The sequence below is a fragment of the Drosophila melanogaster genome, chromosome 4 (assembly GCF_000001215.4).
Source record: "Drosophila melanogaster chromosome 4".
In the NCBI taxonomy this organism is placed as follows: Eukaryota; Metazoa; Arthropoda; class Insecta; order Diptera; family Drosophilidae; genus Drosophila; species Drosophila melanogaster.
In genome coordinates this window covers 1,034,956-1,054,413 of record NC_004353.4, presented here as the reverse complement: position 1 = coordinate 1,054,413, position 19,458 = coordinate 1,034,956, and the positions used below count along the sequence as shown (strand labels likewise).

The following is a 19,458-nucleotide window of genomic DNA, read 5'->3' as shown; positions in this document are numbered from 1 at the left end:
ATACATCTGTCATCTCTTTTATTGCGGCTTTACTATTTTTGTTGTTACGAAAAACTCAAATTTTTTTAAACAGTTTACTCGTCAATTTTCCTTTGTCAGAGTAAGAGTCTATGTCTCTAAAATGTACTTGCTTAGTTTCAACTTCCTAGCATTTATAGTTCTTGAGATCGAGGCGGTTTACACAGATTGACGAATGGGGTAAAACGGCTAATGTAATCATACCTTGTGCGTTTCAGATATCAGTTTTAAATTCTAATTCATTTGTAAATTGAAGAGCTCCAACAGACTGAAATGAAATGATTACAAATTAAGGATTTCATTTATTTTACTTTAAATAAAATTAAATTTAAATTTAAATATTTATTTTTCTTTTTGTAACATTTTAGGTCACGGTGCGCATGACAAAGTGTTGTGAAACGTTGGTTTGAGTACTTATTAGTCTAACTATGGAGCATTTATGTGGGCAGTTTTATGGAATCACGGCCTAAAATAAAAAGATAATATGAAATATATTACTTTAGAGTTCCAATCAACCCAATAATGTTTAATGCGGAGGTAGTTCAGTATAGTGATATGTGCACAAATTAATGCGCAGACGCTCCTGAAACGAACCGTCGTTGGCAAAAGTTTTCGATTTAACGACATTATGAGACGAAAAAGCTTTTCTCTCTAGCAGTTCATCGAATCAAACGCGGCCGCAAAATCTTGTTAGTCAGTATTGAATTCGATTTTCAAGAAAACAGACGTTCTAAAAATTTCGGTATCTAGCTGTGTGTTTCGTGTTCTCCCAGCTCGTTAAAAACATATACATATAGCTTTTTAAATACTCTTATAAGCATTTTGAACAAACATTTATCAGATCTCCTGAAGTTTAAAATATTGTTATTCGCAATTGAAAAGAACACATCAAGTATAGGTATCAAATTGGATTTAATATACATACATATGTACTCACTTATGTATTTTTATATATATGTATATTTATATAAGTTTACGTATCTATAATACCTGATACAATTCTGGGTCAACACAGATTCTAATATATACATGAGTATACACATATACATATATTTGATATATGTATGGTCTCTTACTGTGTATATGCCAACTAATATTAAATACTTTTTTCGCGCGTATAACGATTGCATATTGTAAAGTTAATATATATATTCACACGCTTCACTTATATCTTAAAAGGACATTTATACAACATCAGTATGTACCCCATTTTGTGCCTTTGTTCAGTTACGCAGTAAATATAAATATATGACACTTAAAAATTTTGTAATTGTTATTGCACAATATACATACATCTTACAAATTACTCTTGATATCTACAAGAAAGTTTAAAACATACCTAAATACTTACGAGTTATGATAAATGCTTTTTTTTTAATTTTAAAAAAGTGTTTCACATTCTATATATCGTCCCTCCTAGTCCGAAAAATGGGTTTAGTAAAACATTTCTGAAGGTCTCATCCAAATAGTATATTTAATTCGCGTACATAGCGCGTGTTTATATGATTTAATGAAAAAGTATAATTTGCAACAAGTAATTTCCAAGACCCTGAAATATCCTTGCTAAAAGGGGTGGGGCGTTTTACCATTAAGCTCATCAAAAAAAGCTTCAACGCATGTAACCTGCAAAGGATACATACCTACATATATATGTACGTATATATATAACTGCTTCCCAGATACATTCTCATAATCAGGATTTTCTTTTTTAAGAAATTAACCAAAAACACCTGTCGCTTTTTTTAATTGATTGAAATATGTCAATGAGAGTTAAATATATCTGGTTTAAAACAAAGATAATAAAGTTTTGATCACAAATTTTAAACTTTTCGTAACATTTGACTTGACAATATTATATTATAAGTATGTTATTTCAAAATTGCGAGGGTGCAATTAAGGGTCTACATATACCTTTTCCAGGGAAACACTTCTTTTTCATGGTGATTGGGTCTAGTTTTAAAAAAACACGTACAACAAACTAAAAACTAACAGTACCGCTGTTACCGGATATGGCAAAAAACAAACCTCACGGAGAGGTATAAAACAAGAGAGAACGTGACAGTAGTTCATCGACTATTTAACAACCCGACAGAAATGTGCAAAATAAAAGAATAAATAAAAATAATGAAACAAAAAAACAAAACACTTTGTAAATGTGTGGGCAAAATCGAAATAAAAGATTTCAAGACTGAAAGAAGCAAATTATTTTTCAAAAAAATTGGAGTTACAGTTTTAGGCGGATTAAATGTCTGGTTCTCAAGAAAACAAATTTGCATGCTTTATCCCATGCCTGTCGTCCGTATCAACGCTGTTACCGCTGAAACTATAATAACTGGAAAGTAAAACGAAAAAATAATTTCCATTTTTTATTCCTTTACTCAATACGTAATATAGGTTAATAGTAATGATTGTTGCTGCTCTTGATCAGCTGGCTATCACACTAGCTTCGTTGAAAAGTATGTAACTTGCAGAACGACGCGTTTCCGAGCGTTTAAACTATATATAGTCTTCACCAGGATCAATAGCCGAGTCGAATTTTCATGTCCGTCTATCTGTATGAACTCCACGATCTCAGGAACTATAAAAGCTAGAAAGTTAAGATTGTGCCATGCCCTTTTTAAGTTTTCGTTTATTTTTTTTCAAAAAATTGTTGAAATTGTTTTGCCAATTTTAATCGGTACGCCAGAAAAATGTTTAATATTCTCGTTCATACTTCCACTAGCTGAGTAACAATTATCTGATAGTCGAAAAGCTTTACTATAGCGTTTTCTCTTGTTTTAATTCTGCAATGGATTCGTATTTTTTCAGGGCCATAGTTTAATTTGATATTGAAAACGCCACTGAGTGGTTGATATGCATATCGATGTAAGGCCCGTTTACACTGCACTAACCGCGGAGTTATGGTTTTACATATGTAGATACCTTTGCTATTTTGATGTGCATGGGGAACAGTTAAGTGTAGCTTTGGTAAGGAGTTGACCCCTATGTTTAATAATCGAGTTTATTACATTTTTCGTCTATCGAATGTCATGTCATCTCTAGGCAACAACAAGGTATCAGATTCAACGTTTGAGATAGGATAATACATTTTCAGACATTTTTCAATTTGTGCCCCCGCACATGTTGTTTCTTGCGAAGTATGGTGTTTTTTCGTATGATTTCATGATCACATGAAAAAACTTCAACCACCAAAATCTTCAAAATGGAGGTCGAGTTTTCTAGTTTAAGCAACGTGCTTTAAGAGAACTCACTTGAATTACCAACTCAATAAGAAACCTGCGGCTGTTTAAAATAACATAACCCTTATATTATTACAAACCATTTAAAATTTGAAGAACTATATGTAGATTGCTGGTCTGTTTTGCATCGACTCCACTGAGTAATATAGAATTTTAAAATTGGAATAGCGAGACATTCTTTTAATTTTACCGATATGTGTTTCTATGAAATAAGTTACCTAATCTGTGCTCTGAATACTTCTGAATTACATTGGCGAGCTTTACTTTACGAGCTTCATGCCCGATCTTATACAGAGAAGAATGCAAGTTTATACTATGATGGCCGGGGGATTCTCAAATACATGCAGTACCCCTTTGGATACCATAGAACCAACGCTGTCTGAAACTTTTGAACCAGCTAGTGATTACTTTATAACAAAATAATATTTAGAGAAGGCCCATGGTACCTAAATGGTACAACAATGTATGTATGTTTGTACGTTGTAAGCAATTTTTTGTATAATTTTTGTAAAACTGATTTATTATCTTATATTTAAAAATCGTTTAGAAAACAAGAAATAAAACTCCTGAAAAGTGAAATCTGTAGAGCAGTTGAAGATCTTTAGTCGCAATAGATTTTCTTAAGTGTGCCATCGCGATGGCTGCACCAGCAGCCTGTACGCGTTTTTCGGACAATTACGACATCAAAGAAGAGTTGGGAAAGTAAGTTTAACAAACTCAAGGTTAATAAATTTATTATAATAACCCGTCTATTAACATTTCAGAGGAGCATTCTCAATTGTGAAAAGATGTGTCCAAAAGTCAACTGGCTTTGAATTTGCTGCAAAAATTATCAATACAAAAAAATTAACTGCCAGAGGTAAGGCTTTCTGTGTTCTATGTAGGTTATAAATCACATATGTACGCATTTATGCTATGCACACGCATGTAGGGAAACTAAGTGCTGTTTTTAGGTAATTCGTCGAGTACAGTAAAAGGGTATACTAGATCCTTGATCCTTGGAAAGTATGTATATTCTTGATCAGGATCAATAGCCGAGTCCGTCTCTCCGTATGGTCGTCGAGATCTCAGAAACTATACAAGCTAGAAGGCATACAGATTTTAGAAACAAATACGCAGCGCAAGTTTGTTGACCCATGTTGCCACATGCGCCACGCCCTCACTTTTGAAAAATGTGTTGATATTTTTTCACATTTGTATTGGTCTTGTAAATTTCTATCGATTTGCTCAAAAAAAAGTTTGCCACGCCCATTCTAACGCCCTTTAACTTCTATCGATTTGCTTAAAAGCCGCCAACCGGTCACGTCCACACTTTGGACCAATTTTTAAACTTTTTTCTTATTTTATTCCCCAATATCTATCGTTATCCTAGAAAAATGATGAAATTTCGCGTTCCCATTCACACTAGCTGAGTAACTGGTATCTGATGCCGTTTTTTCAACGGCGATATGGCATATCGTAAGAAATCAGTAGTAAACATTGACTGTCAAAAAGTTTTCCTGTAAAATGTACTTTCTTTTTGCTAAGTACGCTTTTGGAAGGGACCATTCTTTTTGTGTAATATCTTCGTCGTCCCTATCTATTTGCCACACAAGTATCAAATAGTTCTACAGTAATTAAGTTGTATTTCTTGGTGTTGTGCTATTTAGTAATTAATAAATTTTTACTGCCAAGACGTGGCCAAAATAATTTTGGAATAGCAGTATTGGCAAAGTGTGTAATTTACAAAAAATATATTAAATAACTTTTAAGAAGTTTGAGCATGACAGCTGGGACAAATTTTGGGCTTAGAGAGAACCATTTGCTTGCTCGCCAAAAACCTCTTATTAACATATTTGTACACATGCATGTATGCATATAAGAGATGCTTATAATATATATATATATATATTTTTTTTTTTTGCTTTTAGACTTTCAAAAACTGGAACGTGAAGCAAGGATCTGCAGAAAGTTACACCATCCCAACATAGGTATGCAACGTGTATATAAATATAATTTACTTACTTATTCTTTAAAGATACGTTTTTCTGAAGATGTATGATCTACATAAAAGTAGACGAACATGGCCTAATATCACTTTGAACATCTACTATACATAATTTTTATATGTACATTCAATCACGGCTTAGACCCCAGTAGTGTTGATGACTTGCAATGTGATCCTGATAAAGGATGGTTTGACGTCCACGGTAACACAACGAAGAAAAAAATAAAATAGAGTTTAGTAGATATATCAATCCGCATCTGCAAGCAACATTCCATTCCTCGCCCTCCCTACTCTCCAATAACAAATCTTCCAAGTAATTTATAATTATAATAATTATAAAAACTTGCAGAACAGCAAAAACCGAACTCATGCAATAGACTTTCCTCTCACTAAAAGCGTAACCTAACAAAACAGTTATTTACACGGACAGTTCAAATCTAGAAACATCACTTCCTCCAGCGTCACCGACAAAATATATAATATGTTCAAAATGTATTTTATAAACATATATTTTTATAGCCTTTAAGGCTTATAATCATTGTCATCCGTAAAAAAAAAACATTAAATACAAATGTATACAACTAATAAATTGTTAATATGTACAATTTCAGTGCGGCTACATGACAGTATACAGGAGGAGAACTATCACTACCTTGTTTTTGACCTGTAAGCATTAACCTGCATAGACTCCTTACCAAATATTTAAATTGCCTATCCCCAAAAGTGTTTTAAAAATATGAGTTTCTAACAAATGCTTGTAAATGTGGCAATGACTCGACTATTGTTTATTGAGATTCATACTTCATCCTTTTCCCTCCGTTCGTTCATACTATAATATGAATATGAATCAAATTTTAAAGCCGCAATATAATATATATAATATAATATGAATCAAGTTTTAGCCGCAATATATTTTTGTTATATTAGAGATGTGTTTTCTGCTGTCGCAACTTAAATATAACCTAAATTTAAATTTAGAGCTTCAATCGCAAAATTTGACTATGCCTACATACATTTGCAGTGTAACCGGTGGTGAACTTTTTGAAGATATCGTTGCACGCGAATTTTATTCAGAAGCTGATGCATCACATTGTATTCAACAAATATTGGAATCGGTCAATCACTGCCACCAAAATGGTGTGGTGCACCGAGATCTGAAACCAGAGAATTTACTATTAGCTAGTAAGGCTAAGGGTGCAGCAGTGAAACTCGCTGACTTTGGTCTAGCCATTGAAGTTCAAGGCGATCATCAGGCTTGGTTTGGATTTGCCGGCACACCAGGATATCTGTCTCCTGAGGTATTGAAAAAGGAGCCCTATGGGAAATCGGTAGACATATGGGCATGTGGTAAGCAATTATAATTGTTGTAACATTTGCATGCACATGCATGCCAAACGGCAGTCGGTTACACAGTTCAACAACTATTTTATTTTTCCTCAGGAGTTATTCTTTACATACTTCTTGTCGGTTATCCACCCTTTTGGGATGAAGATCAGCACCGACTGTACTCGCAGATAAAAGCGGGAGCTTATGATGTACGGAAACTATAATAATTTATGTGGATTCATTATATTTAAATATAACTTTATTTTAGTATCCGTCTCCAGAATGGGATACGGTTACTCCAGAAGCTAAAAATCTTATTAATCAAATGCTAACCGTTAATCCAAATAAACGAATAACTGCAGCTGAGGCTTTAAAACATCCGTGGATTTGTGTAAGTGCAGACTAATTTTTCTCTTAGGTTTACATAAAGATAATGAAAAAACATTGTTACAGCAACGCGAACGTGTGGCTTCCGTTGTGCATCGCCAAGAAACCGTAGACTGTCTCAAGAAATTTAATGCGCGGCGCAAGCTAAAGGGAGCCATACTTACGACAATGTTGGCGACCAGAAATTTTTCGAGTATGTAACTTAACTTAATTAATCTTGACCACATCAATATACTTGGCGTCAACACAAAAATATACAAAAAGAATAATAAAAACGCTATGGCCGATTTCGTTGACAATTATATACCCGTTATTCAGCTTGTAGGATTGATATAAATATATTTAACTTCGTATAAAAAATACCCTTTACTCGTAGAGTAAAAAGGTAGACTATATTGTTTGAAAAGTATGTAACAAGCAGAAAGAAGCGTTTCCGAGCATAAATAGAATAATATTCTCGATCAGGATCAATAGTAGAGTCGATCTGGAACTGTCCGTCCGTATGAACGTTGAGATCTTAGGAACTATAAAAACAAGAAGGTTGAGATTACGCAACCTTTATTGATCCATATAAACACTCTAACGACCACAAACCGTACAAAACTGCGACGCCCAAACTTTTGAAAAATGTGTAGATATTTTTTCACATTTGTATTAGTCTTGTAAATTTTTTATCGATTTGCAGAAAAAATTGAGACCTCGTTCATACGGACATGGCCAGATCGAGTCGGGTATTGATCCTGATCGAGAATATACAGTTGCGGTAACAAAATAGCACCATAAGCACATTTTGTGTTTGTCCCAGCGTTTCTCCATTTTCTGAAACTTTTTCAAAAAAAATAATTGTTAAAACAAAAAAAACCTTCAAATTTAGGCGGTAACAAAAATATAACTGTTCCTCGTAGTTTGCTAAAACTAACCAAAAAAATAAAAAAATAATTCAACAAATGGATTATATCTTAAGAACTATGTTTAAAGAATCTTAATATTTGGTTGCGGGACCGCGCATCGCCCTGGCATAGAGTCCACCAAGTCCTGGCCTAGCTTTTGAGGAATAAAAATGACCAGACCCCAAAGATCGTCGTTATTATTGGGTTTGGCTTCAGAAACCTATTTTTGACGTCCGCCCAAAGGTTTTCGATTGGATTCAAGTCGGGTGACTGAGCAGGCCAGTTCATTCCTTGAATCGATTTCTGCTTTGACCACTTTCGAGCTTTCTTGCTCGTGTGTTTTGAGTCGTTATCCTGTTGAAATGTCCAAACCAACGGCATTTCATCCTCGGCATATGGCAGCATCACATTTTCCAGGATATCTGTGTAAATGTGCTGATCCATGATGCCTTGAATCCAATGGATCGGACCTACTACATTGTATGAAAAGCACGCCCATACCATGATGTTTGATCCCCCATGCTTTACCGCCTTAAAGGTGAAGCCGAGGATTATATTCAGTTCGCGGTGGTAGCCGAACATAAGACCTAGAGCCATTCCCACCAAACAACACAATTTTGGACATTGAGGGCTTTCTTCGCCGTGTTTCGTTCTTTTCGACAAACAGCACTGCTTTGCGGATCATTTTGCTTGAACAACCGACAATGCGACCAATTTCAGCGTAGGTTTTACCTTCAGAGATCACGTTTTTAATCAAATTTCTTTTTTCGACGGTACAATGCTTTCCGTGACCCATGACTAGAGAATTTTTGGTCTTCGTTTGGAAAAAATTCAGTTAAAACCTTTAATACAACTCCTTATTTCAAAATTTTTCGAAAAAAACCCAAAGCAATCACTCCTATTATTTTAATCAGCAAATACGTGGTCAGTGCTATTTTTGTTACCGCCTCATTTCGCGCACTTTTGCAGCAAGTGCCCACCAAAAAAAAGAACCGTTACATTGAGAGACTAAAAATTTCTTGCTCAGAGAGCCAACATATGGTACTTATTATTCATGCAATCTGACTTTAAAAAATATAAACATTTAATAATTTTTTTTAGGAAATATACTTTTCACCTGCAGTAGTGCTATTATTTTAGCGGCAGCTGTATACACTTTATATGGTCGGAAACGCTTCCTTTTACTCCACGAGTAACGGGTATAATAATTAATTAAAAAAAAAAACAACAAAAACAAAACATGCACGTACATATTAAGGTTTAATTAAATATTATAAGATTTAAACTGATTTTAACTAAAAGTGTATTTAATTTACAGGCAGAAGTATGATAACTAAAAAAGGTGAAGGATCACAGGTCAAAGAATCAACCGATTCATCTAGCACTACTCTTGAAGACGATGACATAAAAGGTAAGTAAATAAAATATGTATTTAACGTTCATTTATAGTAACCAAATAAGTGAAGACATAGTAGATCAGGATTCACTATCAACCACTATAGCTTTAGAACAAGACATGGGTTTTTAGTGTAACGTAGTTACATAGTTTTCATTGGAAGAGGCTTTGTGATCATATTGGAAGTTTAATATTCTGTAAAGTGGTGTCCCCATTCATTAAGATATAGTTGCTGTTATATATTTACATTATTTATTTATTTATTTTATGGCAACTTTAGGCTGCATGTGATTTATTATTATTACATTTTAACAAATCAACTTAAATTGAAGCATTGTTTACAATTTCTTATTAAAGGAATCCATAAATTTCCTCAAGCTTACGAAAACCAGGTAGTTTCCCTAAAACTAGTGGAAATTACCAGTTTTAACACATTAATTGTAAACCTCATACTTAAATGTATCGTTAATATAATTTTATCTAATTTTTAAATTGGTGTTAGTATTGTATTTTTTGCACGTCTTCGCTTAGACATACATATACCAAATAATAAAGTCAATAGAAAGTTTTGCACTTTTATATTGTACAAGAATTTGAAAAATATACGATATACTTCTCTTTACTTTCATTCCCATACTTTCATTACTACTTCTCATCGTTATAATTCTTTAATTTAATGCAACAAAATGTACCTTCGTTTTGATCTTAAGTGTTATAATTCGGTATACACGAGTTTTTTTTCAAAAATCAAAAGTGCTTATATATTATAAGATTTCATAAGCTTCGGCTTGAGTAATTGGTTCCATTCCTGTTTTTTATATAACATTTTATTATACCCGTTACTCGTAGAGTAAAAAAGTATACTACATTCGTTGACAAGTACGTAACACGCAGAAGGAAGCGTTTCCGACCATATAATGTATATTATTCTTGGTCAGGATCAATAGCCGAATCGATTTGGCCATGTCTGTCTGTCCGTATGGACGTCGAGATCTCAGGAACTATAAAACCCATGTTGCCACGCCCACTATAACGCTCAGAAACCACACAAAACTGCCACGCCCACATTGAAACATTGTTGGATACTTTTTCATAATTTTATTAGTCACATTCCATATGACCGTTTTAAGACATAATTTGTATATTATTTGAAAAGACGAAATTATAGTTAAAAATATATTGAAAATGGTCTTAGTACTGGTATTTTTAAAACGAAGAAAATATGGAATTAAAGCTAAAATTACGGTTTTAGACTTTATAAAAAACTAGTTTTATGCTGAATTGTCGGTATAAAAATATTGTATTACAAATATTTTGAAGTTGAAGAATGTAGTAAAAAACAGTGTTTCGAGTTTGTTTGAATTGTAAAAAAGTTAATCCGCCATATTTTTGCCTTTTTTAAAGCCAATAATATGCAAACGGATTCCTGTTTTACATTTATTTCAACCATTAACATTGGGGATTTCAAATGCGTATTTTGAATTTATTATAAGTTACAACCAAACTTCATTGCATTAACTTAATAACAGAAATTGTATGGTTTAAACTAAATCACAAAAACAAACACATTTCATTATTTTAACGTAGAGGAAATATTGGGACAATTGCATTTTCAAATATGACATTTTTGTACATTTTTTTCCTAGAAGATAAAAAAGGAACCGTTGATCGCAGTACTACAGTCGTATCAAAAGAGCCTGAAGGTAAATGCTAACATGAATTTTGGATTATTTGATAAAACAATTTTTTTTTTGCATATTTATAATTAAAATATACATTTATTTATCCAATTATTCTTAGAGAAAGCAGTACTTATAAATATATATATGTTAGTATACAGTGCAGGGTATAAAATACTTTATAAAACTAATTAATCGAATAATAAGTTAGTTTAGAATATATCGCAAATTAGAGTTACTTAGAAAATATCGCATTGCTGCCAGCGTGACATTACTTTCACAGTTTATGCACTTTTTGTCAATTATAAACAGATTAGATCATATTTAAAAGATTGGTATCTATTTCCATTTCTTATATTGGTTTTTATTTCAGCTTTGAATCTTCTCCATTTGGATTGAGACTTCAATGCAACAATATGTTTAATATTATTAACATAATTTTGTCGTTACTACAAATATTATTTTTTCAAATTTAATACAAGATAGCAGATATTGAAAGTAATTTTTATACCCTTTACTCATAGAGTAAAATGAGTAACAGCCAAAGGAAGCGTTTCCGACCATATAAAGGAACTATGAAAGCAAGAAGGTTGCGATTAAGAATACTTGAGGATCTGTGCCAATTTGATGACCCAAGTTGCCACGGCCATTCTAACGCTCACAAGTTGCCCGAAACTGACACGCCCACATTTTTGAAAAATATTTCGATTTTTCTTCCTTTATTATTTAATCATCAGCAGAACTAGTTTACAGATGTGCTCCATTAGATTCCTTGACAAACGTTTCCGACCATATAAAGTATACGTAATCAGAATCAACAGCCAAGTCGATCTGGCCATGTCCGTATGAACGCGTCGATCTCAGTAACTATAAATGCTAGAAGGATCAGACTTTAGATATATATGACGCAGAGCAAGTTTATTAACCCATGTTGCCTCGCACACTATAACACCCTGAATCATTTTTGGATAGTTTTTCATAATTTTATTAGTCTTGTGAATTTCTATCGATTTGCCAAACAACTTTTTGCCCCGCCCACTCTACCGCTCTAAAACTTCCCAAAATGCCACGCCGGCATTTTTAAGAAATGATTTCATTTTTTTGTGGATTAAATCAGTTTAGAAAATTTCTATCGATATGCCTAAAACATTTTGTCTACTGACGCCTAAAAATAGCCCAAATATATCCCATCCACACCTTAGAGTAGTAAAATTAATTTTTTCCCTCATTTTCGATCAATATTCCCTTAAAATGTTGAAAATTGTCGGAGTAACGGGTATCTAATAGTCGGGGAAGTCGACTTAAGCGTTTATCTCTTATTTTCTCATAAAATAGATATTTTGACATACATTTATTATCAAATATATATATACATATATATTAGATATTAGATATTATTTCAATTAATTTTCCGACCTGTTCCTGGGAGATTTAGATCAAACGAGATAATATATCGTCGGAAAACTAGTGTACACACAATTAGAAAACTTGACCACCTGTACTTTCTTCACTGCGTTGCAAGCTTCTGACTAAAATCAATATATGCATTGGAAGGGTATAAAAAAAAGAGCGCTATGCTCCAGTTCCTCTGCTACCAGTCACTCTATCTGAGTACAAGCGAGTGAAGAAACCAATAAATAATAAATGAAAACAATAAAATAAAATCAAATTGTTTCTGCGCGTGCGCGACATTTTTAGCCATTGTGTTAGTCTTCGAGTAGTGGAAATAATTTCTATACCCATCGTAAGCGAAACATAAATTTGTATCCCAAATTATAAACAGTAATTTTAATAATTAATAAAAACAATTTAGAAGAATAAATATTTATATAAAAAAAATCACCATTACAGGCTTGCAAATTTCTGTCTATCTGCAAGGATATGAAGAGATTTTTATTTTAAAGAAGGCAGAGTGCTATATATAGTGGGATTCTTCGATTATTAGATAGTTACTGGAAGGCGAACGAGAAATTTCATAGTTTTTTGGGCATATCGATAGACATTTACAAAACTAGTAGAAAAGTATAAAAATATGTTTTAATAGTGTGGGTGTGGTAGTTTTGGGCAGCGTCTACGTCTCTGGAATCTGCTTGCCTAATCTCAACTTTCTATATTTTATTCTTCCTGAGATCTCGACCTTAACAAGGATGGACAGACGGACGGACAGAAAGACATGGCCCGATCAACGTGGACCTGATCAAGGTGGTCGGAAACTCTTTCTTCTATGCGATGCAATTTTTTCAACGCATCTAATATACTCTACTTTAGTCGACGAGTAACGAGTATAATTATTTCTATATGTATTTCTATGGTATTTCTATAGTCAAATACAGTATAATGTGCTTAATTGCCTCAACACTTAACTGCACATTACAGATAAGTGCCCAATCATACGCCAAACTGCGCATGACCGTTTACATAGTTTGTTTACAAACCAATTTTTCGAAATTGGTAAAACAAAGCGAAATATCGGGCTTACAATCAAAGACAAACTATACATAAGCGAACAAGTTAAGGATAATGTTAACAAAGAGAGCTTTGCAGTTAAATACAATTGTGATCTTTCAACAATAAACCGCATCATACGTAAGGGGAGAGTGACACACAACAATCGGCCACAACAGCGGAACTTAAATGCAAGCGCCAACGGAAAGGAAAGCACGCTTTGGTAGAGAGCCTGAATTGTTACGGTACCTTGACGACAAAAGAGATAACAAGTGATCTTCTGAATGAGCACACTGAAGATGGAAGGTCAGCATAGCGACGATGACGATGAGAATAGCGGTGATGAAGAACCAAAGCTGCCAACTGTCAAAGAAGGTTTTGATGCTATCAAGACTCTGGAACAATTAGGAATGGTGTATAATTGTTCTGGGTTACTTAGAGAGCTTCGAAAAATTGAGGAAAAGATATTGATAATAAGGGTAAAGAACGTTGTTCAAAAAAATATATCAGATTAGTATTTTAAGTAATAGGGAACAATAAATTCCATACATGAATGTATACAAAAATGTGAACTATATCTGAATTGCGTGCATATAAAAGTGCATTTTTAAGATAATTGCACATTTTTTTGAGTTAAACATGGTGAGGCAGTTAAGAACATATTATACTTTATTTAAAAAATTAAAGTGAATTATACGCTTTATTGCATCTTGTTGCATATTAAATGCTAAATCGGGTCTTTTTGTTGAAGAATGGGTATATCCATCAAATTAGACTGGAGCTATGTATGAATTAAATGTTTATTCACAAAAACACTATTGCCGTTCGTAGACTTTTTATTACATATTTCTAACCATTTCCATTTTATTTGCATCACAAAATGTATTTTTTATTTCCTATTTTATTTAAATCATTTCCAATTTGTATAAAACATTGATTTTTATACAAATAAAAAATGTGCGTTTTAGATATAAGGATACTGTGTCCTGCAAAAACTTATCAGCAAAATATAGGAAACTCGCAGTGCTCTTCAGGTATGTATGTATACCAAGTGAGTTCCAAAATCAAAGAATTTTAAGCTTAACGTAACATCAAATTTTATGACGGTTGTAAAAGTGTGAAGTTAATCCATAAGAATTTAAATATAGTGTTGTCCTCTGCTAAGAAAGAAAAAAGTATGTACATCTGGTTTCAATTCAGAAAGCACTTGCAAAATCCAAGAATCCGAGCATAAGGAAGAGAGATTGATATAGTCGAGTTCCCCGACTATTAGATACCCGTTACTCAGCTGGAAGTTAAACGAGAAAATTAAATATTTCTTGGAATATCGGTGAAAATTGGGGCAAAAAATTATTAAATGAAAAAAATTAAGAATTGTTCAAAAGCGTGGGCGTGACAGTTTTGGGTGGTTTGTGGTCGTTAGAGCGCATGTGAACATTTATTTGGCAAAACATATCAAACCATTTTCAAAAATGTGGGCGTAGCAGTTTTGGGCGTTAGTTAGTATAGGCTTGGCAGCATTAGAAAAAAACTTTGGCTGTAATAGTTTGAGGCGTTCATACGTGCAGGCGGACGGACAGACAGTCAGTTTGTCAGTCAGACGGCCAGTTTGGCCTTTGCTAATGATCCTGATCAGAAATATATATATATTATATGGCGGTAACGCTTCCTTTTGCCTTTTACATACCTTTCAACGAATCTCGTATATATATATATGTAAATTATAATTATATATAATACGTAATATACGTAAATTATAATTTATAATCGCTTGCTTGTATAAATAAATGCATGCCAACCATAGTTTATCCATATGCAACGCCTTTATATTTAAGATGGTAAATTTATAATACAAACTGGAAAACAAACTTTGTGTGTTTTGTTACCAATTACGCTTCCTTTTTTCCTTTCCTTTTTTTGTTTGTGTACACCTACCCGGGCCCATTTTGGGAGTTTTTACCGTTCAAGTAGAATTTTCCTGGAACTGCCTGGCTTTTAATTCACTTTAAATCTTCGAGTATTTGGACACAAGGGCTTATATGTGTGCCTACTGATATACCTTGCTGGCCCTATAAATATATTTGACCTGCTTTGGTAGGAATCAAAGGAGAATGTAGGCGTGGTAGTGGGCGTATAAAAAATGTTGGCATATCGATAGAAATTGGTAAGACAAATGTTTGGGTGTGCGATAATCTCAACTTTCTAGCTTTTATAGATCCTTAGATCGAGGCGTTAATACAGACAGACAAACGGACTTGGCAAGTCGACTCGGCTAGTGACTAAGATTATATGGTCGGTTCGCGTTCTTTTACCTGTTACGTACTTTTTAACGAATCTGTTATACCTTTCTAATCAACGAGTAACGGGTATTAAAATTTATTACAAGCAATGCAGCAATTGTTTTACTTTGTAAGGGAAGGAAAACAATAATAATGAAAAAAATAATAATAAGAAATGTTTATAAACTAAAATCTATTTTATATATTAATGTTAGCCCTATTAGGATTGCTAAAACAAAATAAGGATAAAACATAGATTTACAAATGATTATATTATTAATTTATAATGTTAAAAAATAAATAAAACAGTTAACCTTTTTACCAACAAAGCAGCTAGACGACAAGAAATAATAAAGATAACTGAGCAGTTGATTGAAGCAATTAACAGTGGCGACTTTGATGGATACACGTAAGTCAAAAGTGAATAATAGAATGTACACACATAAATAAAGTAAAGGATCGATAATTAAAATGTAAATACTTATTTACAATAAAAAGTTACTTATAAAAAAAAAAAAGTTAAATCAAAACTCCCCAAAGGTACAAATAAAAATTTCTGTTTCAAAAAGATATCTAGAAAGTAAACTACTAAAACTAAACTACGTCATTCAAATTTATTACATATTTAATGGTTTCCCAGTCATTTCATATGGACTTATATTTTTTATTACATACAATGTTTTTATACCCTTGCAGAGGGTATATTGATTTCGTTCAGAAGTTTAAAACGAAGTAAAAAAGTCATTTGGTGAAAGTGAATATATACTTTTTCAGTATTAACAGTCTGACATGATCGACTCAGCTAATGATGCAATAAACGCTTCCTTCTAATCGTTGCACACTTTCTGAAAAATATATATACTTTAAATATACGAGTAACGATTACTAATATGAATATGAGTAAATTATTAAAGGAATCCCTTGGTATTTTGTACTCAGATAAATATAAATTGAACTACTAATAGTACCGGAACTTAATACTCAAGTAAATTATAAATTAATCTAGACTTTTTGCATAACTTCTTAGCAAAATATGTGATCCGCATCTAACTGCCTTTGAGCCGGAAGCACTGGGTAACCTTGTAGAAGGAATTGATTTTCATAAATTTTATTTTGAAAATGGTAAGTTCTAAAAGGCATTTTTCGCATAATCTTGGCTATTCAAATCTCATTCCAGTTCTTGGTAAAAACTGCAAAGCTATAAACACAACCATTTTAAATCCTCATGTGCACTTACTTGGTGAAGAAGCCGCTTGCATTGCCTATGTGAGACTTACGCAGTACATTGATAAGTAAGTTCCTGAACTATAGAAACAATATCCATAAAAACTTATTTATTACGCAGGCAAGGACATGCACATACCCATCAGTCCGAGGAGACGCGAGTCTGGCACAAACGCGATAACAAATGGCAGAATGTTCATTTTCATCGAAGTGCATCTGCCAAAATAAGCGGAGCAACTACATTCGATTTTATACCCCAAAAATAGTGGGCATTAATCAATGGAATATAAACTGTCATTATGCACATGTTAATGAAAGTGCTACATTTATGTTTAGAGAACGCAATAGTTTATTGCGAATAAAGATGCTAGTGCAAATTTTATTAATTTATTTACCTTTTGAAATAAAACTATCTAAAGCATATATCACATTTTAGATATCTCATTGAACCACATTTACTTGAGAAATTAAAGTAGCAAACACAAATATAAAGATCAATCACAAATATTTGTTGTAAGTGTCGTGGTACCAATTGTAAGCTTAAACGTTCTCAACGGAAGAATCAAGTTTATTATTTAACTATTATTATTATTATTAAAATAAAATTGACAACTTTGTATCTATTGGAACATCTAAAATAAATTCCAATAACTTTATTGACGTCTCAAAACAATTGCAAACAATTTAGAACCCTTGAGTTATCTACTAGGATACGAATATCATTTGGTTTGCAAAGTCCGCTTATTCTCGTTCTTAAAATAAATACACACATATAAAGTTTAATAAAACGTGTGAGTACATGCGTTTACAAATTACTGAAGTTAGCACTATCAATATATGTAACTGTAAAGCATTAGGTTATTACAATGAAACATATACCATTTGGAAAAATTAAGTACGTTTAAAAGAAAAAAGGAACGAAAATTAGCTAACTGAAATATAAATCTAAGTCCCAATAATTGAAATTATGCGACTACTTCGAATTACTTATATTTACATAAATATACTTAGGCATTTTATCCAAGTTAAAAAATACTTTCTGTATTTCACCGTACATATTTCTTTCTGATGTTGAACAAACTTTTTATATTTTATGTTTTAATAGAAATATAACTTTGTTCTTATTATTTGAAAAGATGTCCAAGGCTTAAAAAGTAATCCTTTTTTTGTTCATAGAATTTTAAATTCCCTTTTGTTCTAGAAATTGATTGCTTGTCTTAAAAAAATGCATGAGGGGAGCCAAAGAATTATGTTTAATTAGTATCATAGTTGAAAATATAAATTCAATCCAATATCCATGTACCAAAAGTAATTCCAATCAATCCATTGTTAAGCTAACAGACGTAACATAATCAACGGAGTTGGTATCAGTATATTAACTTGATCTTTTCCAATAGATGCCGAATAGCTTTTTGATTTTTTACAACTATAACAATGCTAACCGTGTTGACACCGATTAAAAATGTAACCGATAAAAAATTTTAAATATCTTCGAAGAATTTTTAAAGATAATAATAAAAAGAATTCTTGGGACGCTAATGCACAAACAGCAGGAAAAATACCTATATCTGTCAATAGAAACATTAAGTATAATTACAAAGGTTATTGTGTTTCGCTTTATATTGTGTTTACACCTTATGGGCAAATAGCTAATTTAAACAATGCGATATGATAAACATAACAAAAATTATATTTCTTTTTTACTAAATGAATAATTTTGTGGTATGAGCATAACTGCGAAAATAACTTGTAACTTAACTTAATCATTGTGAAATGATTATACATTTTACCTGATAGTACATGTTAAAAAAAAACTTGGACTTAAACACATTTAAAAAGTTTGCCAGATATATTTTAAAGTAAAAAAGATTATACTACGGTCTACAATAAGTTGAACTTTAGTTGCATCCCACGGTTTTCCATAATTACTCATCAATTCCTTTACCAATGCTTGCAGAGTACTTGATTCTTTTTGTCTAATACTATTGGTCTATATACAGTTGCTTAAATTCAATTTTTAGGACCTAAATGTCTTCACAAATCAATTTTAATAATAATTACACGATAACAATTATACGAACAAGCTTTGGATACATTATATTGATCGAAAAGCTTTCGCTCCTAAGGTAAAAGCCTATAAAATAATAACCGAAAATAATTTATGTTTCTCAAAGTATATCCAAATAATTATAATAAATTTTTTTGTTAGTGGATGTCCTTTATATTTTGAGGGAATTCAAAGCATAATGCAATTTTAAGCAAAGTCCATTACACAAATAATTCCAAATACTAAAAAAAATTACTCTATATATATGATTTATTAAATACAAATAAATACTTAAAATGAAAATCAATTCCCCTGATCGCGTGCATTTTTTAATTCTATAGGCAACGTCTGCAATCAACTGGCTCCAACTCCAATCAACTACTTTTATGTACAAAAGTTGTTTAGATTACGAGTCTTGTTTTTTTGAAGACAGACAGTTTCAAAACTGGATGTTCCGGATAGTTTTATAGTGCAACCACCATGTGTCCAAAGAAAAAACTGCCCGTGCTAATACACAGCAAAAGTATCCAGTTTCACCTAC

The 19,458-nt window shown here is 32.4% G+C and overlaps 1 protein-coding gene across 12 annotated transcripts, besides 9 other annotated features; it reads left to right on the top strand.

Annotated features, from left to right (window-relative positions):
- Positions 1 to 710: 710 nt before the first annotated feature.
- CaMKII (Calcium/calmodulin-dependent protein kinase II) lies at positions 711 to 19,126 on the top strand. 12 transcript variants are annotated; one of them, NM_001169361.2, is made up of 17 exons: positions 3,036 to 3,071; positions 3,655 to 3,720; positions 3,805 to 3,959; positions 4,022 to 4,116; positions 5,168 to 5,227; positions 5,856 to 5,910; positions 6,266 to 6,591; positions 6,685 to 6,779; positions 6,839 to 6,961; positions 7,024 to 7,150; positions 9,166 to 9,258; positions 10,890 to 10,946; positions 14,336 to 14,401; positions 15,980 to 16,055; positions 16,674 to 16,768; positions 16,824 to 16,938; positions 16,992 to 19,126. In NM_001169361.2, exons 3-17 carry the CDS (start codon positions 3,895 to 3,897, stop codon positions 17,134 to 17,136), a joined length of 1,593 nt encoding a protein of 530 aa, NP_001162832.1. In that variant the 5' UTR covers positions 3,036 to 3,071; positions 3,655 to 3,720; positions 3,805 to 3,894; the 3' UTR covers positions 17,137 to 19,126. The 12 variants fall into 12 exon arrangements, with proteins under 12 accessions (NP_001259083.1, NP_726635.2, NP_001259084.1 ...); NM_001272154.1 differs by lacking the exons at positions 3,036 to 3,071; positions 3,655 to 3,720 and adding an exon at positions 711 to 916 and having other exon boundaries at positions 10,893 to 10,946; positions 16,845 to 16,938; NM_166812.3 differs by lacking the exons at positions 3,036 to 3,071; positions 3,655 to 3,720 and adding an exon at positions 711 to 916.
- Positions 2,458 to 2,792: a mobile genetic element.
- Positions 4,265 to 4,685: a mobile genetic element.
- Positions 7,347 to 7,648: a mobile genetic element.
- Positions 7,650 to 9,051: a mobile genetic element.
- Positions 10,105 to 10,252: a mobile genetic element.
- Positions 11,429 to 11,625: a mobile genetic element.
- Positions 11,700 to 12,240: a mobile genetic element.
- Positions 12,818 to 12,901: a mobile genetic element.
- Positions 14,604 to 15,704: a mobile genetic element.
- Positions 19,127 to 19,458: the final 332 nt, after the last annotated feature.